This window comes from Cnephaeus nilssonii, assembly GCF_951640355.1.
Source record: "Cnephaeus nilssonii genome assembly, chromosome: X".
NCBI classification, from domain to species: Eukaryota; Metazoa; Chordata; class Mammalia; order Chiroptera; family Vespertilionidae; genus Cnephaeus; species Cnephaeus nilssonii.
In genome coordinates this window covers 125,969,264-125,981,472 of record NC_137071.1, presented here as the reverse complement: position 1 = coordinate 125,981,472, position 12,209 = coordinate 125,969,264, and the positions used below count along the sequence as shown (strand labels likewise).

General features: G+C 42.1%; 1 protein-coding gene across 1 annotated transcript in view; it reads right to left on the bottom strand.

Moving 5' to 3' along the window:
- DGKK (diacylglycerol kinase kappa) overlaps positions 1 to 12,209 on the bottom strand; it is a 144,026-nt gene that overhangs the window by 73,513 nt on the left and 58,304 nt on the right. The window contains exons 5-6 of the mRNA XM_079764664.1: positions 973 to 1,108; positions 159 to 265 (exon numbers count right to left, since the gene is read on the bottom strand). Of these exons, the coding sequence (XP_079620790.1) occupies positions 159 to 265; positions 973 to 1,108 (243 nt within the window). The remainder of the gene's footprint in view (positions 1 to 158; positions 266 to 972; positions 1,109 to 12,209) is intronic.

Below are 12,209 nucleotides of genomic sequence, written 5' to 3'. Positions count from 1 at the left end.
TTGTGGGGGGCCTTAATCATTCTAGAATGTTTGGATCATGAGCCTGGGGAAGAAGCTTACTTGGATTGTCTGAAGACAGGAAGAAATCTTCCTTCCCCTATGTGTTCTGACTGAAGGGGAGGTAGAAAAGAGTGCCTGAGAGAATGGCTGGTACTCACTATTTCATCTGCAGGTATGAGGAGGTCATCAGTGATGGACAAAGTATTCCACTTACAATCTTTGCTTGCTCTCAAAGCACATAATCTGTGAGACTTCACTTTGCATACTGTGAAAAGGAGGAAGAAAAAAGATGGATGTAAATCTGGTAATAATGAAGAGTCTAATTCCCTTCCCTAAGCTTCTCTGAAAGTTAGAACCTATATGCATCTAAATAGTCCTGATGTACTTTCATAGGCCAATTTTCCATATGATTCAGTTCCTTTTTATTCTTACTGAATTGCAATTCTCTGCTGTCTGATTTGAATGGAAATCAATAAGAATGAGGTGATTTATGTTTTTCCAACCCTTTTGACCATATTGTTTGATCCTCCCAGACCCAGTCCTCCATTTTGATTCATAAGAATCCCCTCTCATGAAAGATTCTTCCCATCTCCTTTCCTCATTCTGTTAAGTGTCAGAGTTAACCTTACACTAGAGCAGTGATGGCGAACCTATGACACGCGTGTCAGCACTGACACGCGTAGCCATTTCTGATGACACGCGGCCGCTGAGGCGGCCGCATGCCGAGGATGAAACATCTGCTGCTCCTGAGGATGAAACATTTGTGAAATAATGATTTTTCCTCAAAGTGACACACTACCCGAGTTATGCTCAGTTTTTTGGCGAAGTTTGACACACCAACCTCAAAAGGTTGCCCATCACTGCACTAGAGTCAGTGACATAGTGTGAGTCAGTGATACTAAAGTCACATGAGCTCTTTCACCTCTATCTCTATCTACTTAACTCCATTTTTAAAAGAAATCAGAAATGCACCTTCACAGGTGATAACATTTCTTGATAAGGCAGGAATGCTCTCCCGGCAAACATTGCAGTGTTGGGTCCGAGGGCTGTGGCTAGAATACCAATAGTGCATTCCAATAAGGTAAGGGTTGTTTTCTGCTGACGGTATCTAAAATAAATCAGAGATAATGGAGAATTAATCACAGAGACAAATTAGGTAAGGCTAGAAAATCTGCTGCTAAGGCTTCAGAGCATGTGAAGAGGAAGAATGAATGTTAAAGTCATTACCTAACAAATCTCTCACCCCTGTTCCCCTCTAAACACACACATACACACACACACACACACACACACACACACACACACACACACACACACACAGATTTTTAAAAGGGAAAAGAATAGGGGGGTAAATCCTGGAATAGAAGTTAAAGGTAGAGTAATGATCTTTATGGTGCTTGGCCAAATGATCTTTATGGTGCATTGGTTTAGTTTAAGCAAAAGTAGTTCTTTTAGCCGTGGCCTTGACTCTCTTTGAGTAGTCAGTAAAAGGAGGTGGTGAATTGGAAATTCAGTGATATCCAGGTCCTCTGGCCAAGCAAAAAAAAAGGAAGGAGGCAAGGTTCTGACTCTGTGCTTGTCAGGCTTTACCTACATCCTGGAAATATATATTCCCCTTCCTAGCCCCACTGCTGCCACAGTTTCATCTCAAGGGCTTTTTGCCCAAGCATTTTTTTTTTCTGAATGCCATGCTCTGACTGCCTATAGTAGTTTCCTGGTTAATCAATTTAATCCATTCAAACTTAATTCAACAAATATTTACTGAGTGATTACTATGTGCTTAGCATGTTTCAAAGCATTGGGGAATATAGTGATAAATAAGATAAAGTCTTTGCCCTCATGGAATGACACCATATTTGGTGTCCTCTTTCATGGTATTGAATTTGACATTTACTGTTAACCTGCCTATAAATTCTGCATTTATCACAGCCTGACTCTCATGACTGTGGGACAGGCACAGGGTATACCAGCAACTAGTTTTGGAATTTAAAGGATAAGGGAAGAGGTAGGCACAAAAAAACTCCCGTTTGTTCTAGGTGTGCATTCTATAGGACTCTTCTTATTCTCTAATTCTTATGAATGTCCGACTTTTCCTTCTCTGACTTCCTCTGGAATGTAGACATAGGCTTACACGTTCAGTTTTTTTATTCTTGACACTAGAGGCCTGGTGCATGAAATTCGTGCACTGGGGGAGGTTGTTCCTCAGCCCAGCCTGTACCCTCTCCAATCTGGGACCCCTCGGGGGATGTGGGATTGGGCCTAAACCGGCAGTAAGACATCCCTCTCACAATCTGGGACTGCTGGCTCCTAAATGCTTGCCTGCCTGCCTGCCTGATTGCCCCTAACCACTTCTACCTGCCAACCTGATCACCCCCCCTAACCTTTCCCCTGCCAGCCTGATCTCACCCCCAATTGCCCTCCCCTGCCAGCCTGATCTCTCCCCCAATGGCCCTCCTCTGCCAGCAAATTTGGTTCTGATTGGTTTGTTTCTATGCCAGTCAGTGTCAAAAGCTCTGCCTCCTAGGCAGCCATTGGCTCCTGGCACTTCACCCAGATTTGGTTCTGATTGGTCAGTTTCTATGCCAGTTAGCATCTCTGGGCCTATCAATGGGGCCTGATCAGAAAGGAGGGGCTAATCAGCAGCCCTGGTGGAGGCATGGAGAGAAATGGAGGTGAGGCTGCTGGCCAGGCCCAGAAAGAAAGAGAGAGGCAAGTGTTGATCAACAGCTGCCACAGAGGCTATGGATCAGACTCTGCTTCTCTCTTCAGGCCTCTCCCCAGGCTTGATTCACAGCCCCATCAGCAGTCAGTGTTGGGTCGCCACAGCAACCCAGTGCTGACTGCAGGACTGACTTCTGGTTGGTCAAGCCTCCAGTTGTTGTGGATGTGATGGACCCAGGGTTTTTATATATTAGGATTATAATGGGTTGGGTGTGTAAAGGCATGACAAGACTTTAAAAAGAACTATACACTGAGTGGCCAAATTATTATGATCTCTGAATGCATAATAATCTGGCCACTCAGTGTATATCCTATATAATAAAAGGCTAATATGCAAATTGTCCCCTCGACCAGGAGTTTGACTAGCAGGTAGACTGGCCAACTGCCCATGTCCCCCCCACCAAGCCTCTAATACACACACACACACACACACACACACACACACACACACACACACACACACTGAGTGGCCAGATTATTATGTGTTCAGAGATCATAATAATCTGGCCACTCAGTGTATATTCTCCTTGATGCCAGCTGATAGTAGTTTGTTCATTAGAGAGATAGCTCATGCTATTGAGGGCTCCCATGCATTAAGTGTTTAAATTTGATCAGTTTATCCATCTAAAACATAGCCTGTACAGGGTACTCTAATCCCTCCTTCCTCCTTCTGGCATGCTGGTTATATACTAAACTGTTGCTTGGTTGATCAGAAAGCTTATGAAAAGGAAAGGTACTTTGATGAGCTAAAGATGATTGTAATGTTTATTGCATGCTGAGACCCTGACAGTGTTTCAAAATAATCAGAAGTGGAGAGTCATGAGGAGGTGACATAGTCTTGGATTTGGCACTCTGAGCTCCCAGCAACTTTCTATTTCCTAAGCTACTAGATTATAACTCTATTAAGTACCTTCCTTTTTTCCTATCTCCTTACCTCCCCCAATAATTAATAAGGGCCCACTTTGCATCATTAAAGTTACAGAGATGAATGAGCCACAAGGAGCTCATAGTCTATTGGAGGAGACAGCTTCCTAAACAGATCATTCAAGTAGAGTCAAAAGTGAGTTCTCCTAGAATGTGCAAGGTTTTACAGGACAAATGGAAGAAATGCAGAGCTCTGCCTGGGTAGAATATTGAAATTCATTGTCTCATTAGTTATAGAATATAAAAGAATATGTAAAATGGACGTTGTTTCGGTTTAGCAGTTGAAGAGATGGGACTTATATTCCTTATGTGCATCCTATTCCATAAGGAAACTTGGTTGCATCCAACTTTGGGTGAGTTTGTGTTGTATGTAAGGTGTCTTTACAGATGTAATTAACTTAAGAAGAGGTCATAATGGATTTTATTGGGCCCTAATCCAATAACTGTTCTTATAAGAAGAGGGAAATTTGGACACAGACACAGGGGGAACATCATCTTACTTAATAATAGACAAACATGTAAATTGACCGTACCTCCACTACACCACCAGCCAATCAGGAGTGGTATGCAAATTAACCCAACAAAGATGGTGGTTAATTTGCATACACAGGCACCTGAGTAACGGGGGGCAGGTAGGACGCTCGCGTCGTCACCATGGCGATGACACAGGCTTTCTGCCCCGCCCCCAGTCTCTCAGAACCTCTGGGCAGCGTGGGAAGGCAGGGCTGGAGCGGAAAGAAGCGGCTCCAGGGCCTGAGCAGAAAGGGGCTGGGCCGAGTGGAAAGGCGGTGCTGGCAGCCAGGGAAAGGAAAACCCATTCTAGCACAAATCTTCATGCATTGGGCTTCTAGTGTAATAATAGAGGCAGAGATTGGATGTATCTACAAGTCAAGGAATACCAAGGACTGCCTATAATCACGAGAAGCTAAGAAGAGGCAAAGAAAGATCACCCCTTAGATCTTTCAGAGAGACTTAGGTCCTGCCAACACCTTGACTTTGGACTTCTAGACGCCAAAACTATGAAAGAATAAGTTTCTGTTGTTTTAATTCACCCACTTTGTGGTCATTGTAATGGCAATCATAACAATGACAGTATGTTATGACAGTATGTCATTACAGGCATTTCTGATAGTTGACACAGATTAAAAATGCATTTGAATGCAGATGATAAACTGTGTCATGTATACAGAATATTTGGCCTTTAATAGGGTGGCCATATAATCTAAATTAGGACACTTTAATAGTAAAATGGGGAGCTAAAAGTAATTATGCTGGGACAACTAGCATGAACTGTGGTCATCCTGAGGAAACCACTAGTCATGGAGACACTATGCATGAGTTAGAGAGTCATTTAGCCAATTTGAATCTATTTGTTTATCTATACAATCAAGTTGTCTGGCTTGTACCACTTAGTTGCCCATCAGACTACCCCGTAATCACAAGTGGGGATTAGAAAAGAAAAGGAAGATAATTAATTAGGAAGAATTTAAGATGTCCTTCCAAGAGCATGGATTAAGAGTTAGGAGATCTAACAACTCAATTCTGCTATATAAACTGTGATTTCAGGCAAGGCAACTGAACTCTGAGGTTCAGTTTTCTCATCTACTTAATGAAATCATAGAATAATAAGCTTTTCAAGTTTACTTATTTTTAAAATATATTTTAATGATTTCAGACAGGAAGGGAGAGAGAGAAAGATAGAAACATTAATGATGAAAGAGAATCACTGATCGTCTGCCTCCTGCATGCCCCCCTACTGGGGATTGAACTGAAAACCCGGGCATGTGCCCTGATTGGGAATCGAACTATGATCTCCTGGTTCATAGGTTGATGCTCAACCACTGAGCCTTGCCAGCTAGGCTTTTTTTTTTTTAAAGAGTAGTTTTATTAAAGCCATGGACAGTAGTTAGGGTAGAAGTAGCAACAGGAGAGCCTCGGTGGGGCTGCTTTGGCTTTCTAGAAATGTTATGGGAAAGAAGTGAGCCAAGTTAGGGTTGCTGTCAGCCCTCTGGAAAGTCAGAGAAAAGGTGGCCTTAAGATAAGTTTAGAGGTTAGCCCGGGAGGAGCTGCTGCTGCCCATTGCTCCCCTGGTTGCTAGTCTCACGGGGTCACTTAGAAGGACAGCTTTTCAAGTTTAAAGGAATATTGGAATTCATCTAGTCTTCTTTTTTAAGTGACTTTTTAAAAAATTGAGGCATATTTGACAGTTAAAAAGTGTGTAGCCCTAGCTGATTTGGCTCAGTGGATAGAGTGTTGGCCTATGGACTTAAGGGTACCAGGTTTGATTCCAGTCAAGGCCACATGCCCGGGTTGCAGGTTCGATCCCCAGTAGGGGGCATGCAGGAGGCAGCCAATCAATTATTCTCTCTCATTGTTGATGTTTCTATCTCTATTTCCCTCTCCTTTTCTCTCTGAAATCAATAAAAATATATTTTTAAAAAAGTGTATATATTTAATTTAATTTGATGATATGGTATACATATATATTGTGAAATAATCACCACAATCAATCTAATTAACATATTCATTACTTCTGATAGTTACCAAATTTTTCCTTCTTTTTTGTGTTGAAAATACTTAAAATCTTTCTTAGCACATTTTAGTGTTTAGTAAATTATTGTTACCTATAGTAACATTGCTGTATGATAGGTCTCCAGAATTTAGTCATCCTGCATAAGAAACTTTGTATCCATTACCTATGTCTTCCTATTCTCTCTTTCCTCAGCACTTAGTAACTATCATTCTACTCTCTGCTTCTATGTTAGTGCAATATTGTTTTGATTACTATAGCTTTGCAATACATTTTGTTATCAGGAAATGTGGTGCCTCTAACTTTGTTCTTCTCTCTCAAGATTGATTTGGCTATTTGGAGTCTTTTGAGGTTCCATATGAATTTTAGATTTTTAAAAAAATTTCTGTAGGAATGCCATTGGGATTTTGATTGGGATTACAATGAATCTGTAGGTCACTTTGGGTAGTATGCACATTTTAACAATAATAATTGTTACAATTCATAAACATTTGATATCTATTTATTTATCTATGTCTTTTTTAATTTCCTTCATCAATGATTTGTCATTTTTAGTGTACAAGTTTTTCATCTCTTTTGTTAAACTTATTTCTATGTTTTTCATACTTTTTGTTATTATGAATGGAGCTGTTTTCTTAATTTCCCTTTTGAATAGTTATTTGTGTATAGAAACCCAATTGATTTTTGTATGTTGATTTTTTAAAATGAATTAGTTTGTTCTAACCATTATTTTATTGAGTCTTCAGGTTTTCCTATGTATATGATTATGTCATTTGCAAATGGAAAGAATCTAACTTCTTCCTTTCTAATTTGGGTGCCTTTATTTCTTTTTCTTGCTATTTTCTCAGGCTAAGATTTCTAGTTACTAGGTTAAAAAGAAGTGGTTAGAGTAGGAATCCTTGACTTGTACCAGATCTTAGAGGGAAAGCTTTCAGTTTCCCCCATCTATATATATAAAAGGCTAAGCAACCGTCTGACTGTCTGACCAGTAGCTATGATGCACACTGACCACCAGGGGGCAGATGCTCAAAGCAGGAGCTGCCAAGCTGTGGTGACTTGGCAGTGGCATTTCTCGGGTGATGCACCCTGGAACCAGAGAGGGGGGAGCCCAATTCTGGGGTGTGTCACCCAAGAACCACCCTCTTCCAATCTGGGACCCCTAGGGGCAGAGAGCTGGTTTTGGCCCGATCCCTACAGGCCAGGCAGAGGGACCCTACCTGCTGGAGGGACACCACTCACTCCGCAGACGCCCTTCGAGCCCCAGTGCCGCCCCAGGTGCAGCAGGCCAGGGAGGGACCACAGGAGGTTTGCTCCAAGGCGTGCCCATCCCGTCTCGCCCAGCACCACTCCGCTGGCCACCTTCTAATTAATTTCCTTTCAATGTGCATGAATCTGTGCATGGGGGCACTAGTTGATTATAATGCTAGCTATGGGCTTTTTAAAAATATAAGATTTTATTGGTTTTTATAGAGAGGAAGGGGGAGGGATAGAAACAGAAACATTGATGAGAGAGAAACATCACTGATTGATCAGCTACCTCCTGCACACCCCCTACTGGGGATTGAGCCCGCAACCTGTGCCCCAACCCAGAATCCAACCGGTGACCTCTTGGTTCCTGGGTTGAAACTCAATCACTGAGCCACACTGCCTGGGCAGCTATGGGCTTTTTATATATGGCCTTTGTTGTATTGAAATAAGATTCTTTTATACCTATTTTGTTGAGGTTTAAATGATGGCTAGGTGTTGAACTTTGACAAATGCTTTTTCTGCATCTATTGAGTTGATCCTGTGGTTTTTCTTTCATTTTGTTTTCAGATTGATTTATATATATTAAATCACTTTTGCATCACTGCCCTAAGTCCCTCTTGGTCAGGGTGTGTGATCCTTTTAATGTGCTATTGAATTCAGTTTGCTAGGATTTTATTAAGGATTTTTGCATTATGTTCATCAGGGTTACTCTCTTGTGGTTTTCTTTTCTTGTAGTGTCTTTGCCTGTTTTTTTTTTTTTTTTCTTAAGTAGGATTTGTTGAACTGGATGGTCCCTAATACTGACATAATGTAACAAATCAAGCAAGCTTGAGTGTACAAAATCTATATATACTTTTTTTCTAAAAAAATATAGATACTTTTTTCTCTTTAATTGTAGCCAAACTAAAATGCTATTTTGATACAATAAAGTTTAAGGAAAATCCTGGGGAAAACCCAGAAAGAATTAATTTGTGATTTGCTGTACTCTTTAACTAGAAAGAGGACTAAGGAAGTTAAAAGTTATAGAAACATAAATACTTCACAAATGATGTTTTTAAAAGTATCTTCCATGGCAAAAGGCACATTCACAAAATATTTTAATAGGGTCATTCTCTGTTAGGAATTTTCAGAAATGTAACACATTTTGAGTCATAATAGGAGACTTTACCACATTCATATTTTTAGCATGTTTTCTGATATTTAGTACACAGAGTGTGAAGTATAAAGAATTCCTTGCTCAGCTGACTACATGTTGAGCTTTGACCTACTGATCAGGAAGTCATGAATTTTGAGCTCAATCCTCAGTATGGGGGTATGCAGAAGGCAACCGATCAATGATAATCTCTCGCCATTGATGTTTCTATCTCTCTCTCCCTCTCCCTTCCTCTCTGAAATCAATAAAAATTATATTTTAAAAAGAAGTATTTGCGCTAATTCTTCAAATGAACTGTTTCTTTCAATAAATTGAGTAGAATGCACCCATGAAGCTACCAGGTTCTGGACTTTTCTTTGTTGGGAGTTTTTTTAAATTATTATTATTACTGATCCAATTTTTTAATTTGCTACTGGTCTGTTCAGGCTTTATATTTTTTCCTGATTCAGTTTTAGTAGTTTGTATGTTTCTAGGAACTTATCCATTTCTTCTAGGTTATATAGTTTGTTCATAATAGTTCCTTATGATCCTTTTTGTTTCTGAGGCATCTGTTGTAATATTTCATCTTTCATTTCTGATTTTATTTATTTGAATTGTCTCTTTTATTCATAGTCTAGCTAACGGTTTTTCAATTTTATTATTTTTTTTTAAAATCACCTCTTCATCTTTTTTACTTAATTTTTTTTTCTGTTGATTTATTCTGCTCTAATTTTAATTATTTTCTTCCTTCTTCTGACTTTGGGTTGTTTGTTGTTTTTCTAGTTACTTGAGGTGTAAGGTTAGGTTGTTTATTTGAGATCTTTCTATTTTAATGGTATTGTTTATTGTTATAAACTTCCATTTTATAATTGCTTTTACTGCATCCGTAGGTTTTGGTATGTTGTGTTTTCATTTTTGTTTTTCTCAATATACTTTTAAAATTTCCTTTGGATTTCCTCTTTTACCCAAATGGTTGTTCAAGACTGAATTGTTTAGTTTCTATGTATTTGTGAATTTTTCTTTTCTTTTCTTTTTTTTCTGTTATTGATTTCTATTTCATTACCTTATGTTCAGAAGAGATACTTGGAATGATATCCATGCTTTTAAAATCTGCTAAGGCTTATTTTGTCACCTTACATATTAGTTATACTGGAGGATATTCTGTGTGCCCTTGAGAAGAATCTCGAGAAGAATATATCTTCTGCTATTGTTGGGTATAAATTTCTGTATATTTCAGTTAGGTCCATTTGGTCAATAGTGTTATTCAAGTCAGGTGTTTCTTTATTGATTTTCTGTCTGCAGAAAATGTATCCACTATTGTAAATGGGGTAGCGAAGTCCCCTACTATTATTGTATTGCTGTCAAGTTCTGCCTTCAGATCTTTCATTATTTGTTTTATATATTTAGGTAGGTACTCTGATGTTACATGCATATATACTTATAATTGTATTGAATTGATTCTTTTATCATTATACTAGGGGCCCAGTGCACAGAATTTGTGCATGGGGGGGTGTTCCCTCAGCCCAGCCTGCACCCTCTCCAATTGGGGACCCCTTGGGAGATGTTCGACCACCAGTTTAAGCCTGATACCTATGGACATCCCTCTATCTGGGACTGCTGGCTTCTAACCACTCACCTGCCTGCAATCCTGATCACCCCTAACTGCTCTCCCCTGCCAGCCTGATATTGCCCCCAACTGCCCTCCCCTGCCGACCTGATCTCGCCACCAAGTGCCCTGCCCTGCCCTGCCAGCCTGGTGGCTCCCAACTGCCCTCCCCTGCTGGCCTGATCTTGCCCCCAATGGCCCTCCTCTGCCAGCCAATCTTGCCCCCAACTGCCCTCCCCTGCCGGCCTGATCTCGCCCCCAATGGCCCTCCCCTGCTAGCCAATCTTGCCCCCAATGGCCTTCCCCTGCCGGCCTGATCTCGCCCCCAACTGCCCTCTTCTGCCAGCCTGATCTCGCCCCCAACTGCCCTCCCCTGCCGGCCTGGTTGCCCCAACTGCCCTGCAGGCCTGATCTCGCCCCCAACTGCCCTCCCCTGCCAGCCTGATTGCCCCTAACCCTCTGCTGGTCTGATCTCTCCCCCAACTGCCCTCCCCTGCCAGCCTGATTGCCCCTAACCCTCTGCTGGTCTGATCTCGCCCCCAACTACCCTCCCCTGCCAGCCTTATTGCCCCTAAACCCTGCTGGCCTGATCTTGCCCTCAACTGCCCTCCCCTGCTGGCCTGGTTGCCCCCAACTGCCCTGCCGGCCTGATCTATCCCTGAACTGCCCTCCTCTGCCAGTCTGATCACCCCTAACTGCCTCTGCCTCAGCCACCACCACCATGGCTTTATTTGTAAGGAAGTCAGACATCTGGAAGATGGCTGGTCGACCCAGTCTAATTAGTTTATTACCCTTTTATTAGTATAGATAGATTATATAGGATAGGATTGCTTAAATGGGGGGAAGCCTTTTTCAGCAAGAGGAGATGCTCTTGGCAGACAAAAACACATAATTTCTATATCTGGACTGATAGCCAGCCATATGCACTATACTGCCAAACTGGTCATTAAAAAATTGAACCACTTTCTTACACCTTACACCAAACAGCTGTTGCCCTTAAAACCCCTCTGCAGCCCTCATCTTAGGTTCTGCCTTCACAGTTCACCCAGGTTAGGTTGTGATTGGTTGGTTTCTATGCTAGTCAGCGTCTCCAGGCCTATCTCTGGGCCTGATCAAAGAGGCGGGGCTGATCAGCAGCCCCGGAGGAGGCCCAGAGAGAAACAGAGGCACGGCTGCTGGCGAAGCTGGGAGAGAAAGAGAGAGGCAACACCTGATCAACAGCTGCCACGGAGGCTGCGGATAAGACCATGCCTCTCTCTCTCTGCAGGTCTCTCTCTGGGCCTGATCTGCAGCCCCCTAGGCAGTCAGTGCTGGGTCACCACGGCAACCCAGCACTGACTTCTGGTGTTCAGTGGAGCCTTGGTCATTACAGACCCTGGCTCTTTATATATATAAACTAGAGGCCTGGTGCACGAAATTCATGCACTTGGGGGTTGGAGGGTCCCTCAGCCCGGCCTGTGCCCTCTTGCAGTCCGGGAGCCCTCGGGGGATGTCCGACCCATGCGGGGAACCAGCCTATGCCATCAGTCGGACATCCTTAGTGCTGCCGCGGAAGCAGGAGAGGCTCCCGCCACTGCCACTGTGCTCGCCAGTTGTGAGCCCAGCTTCTGGTTGAGCAGTACTCCCCCTGTGGGAGCGCACTGACCACCAGGGGGAAGCTCCTGTGTTGAGCATCTTCCCCCTGATGGTCATAGCGACCGGTTGTTTCACTGTTTGGTCAATTTGCATATTAGCCTTTTATTATATAAGATAATGTCCTCCTTTGTCTCTAAAGACAGTTTTAGATATACTGTCTATTTTGTCTGATATAAGTATAGCTACACATGCTTTCATTTGGTTACCACTTACATGAAATATATGTTCCATCCTTTACTTTCAGCCTATGCTGTTTAATTTTAAAGTGAGTCTCTTGTAGACACCATATTTCTAGATTTTGTTTTTCACTTAGTCAGCCTCTCAAGAGTTGCTGGAATTCTGCTCTCCTTTTCCCTTGTAGGAAGAGATCAGGCCAAGGGAATTACTGTTGGCCTCAAGCTCTGCCAAACTAG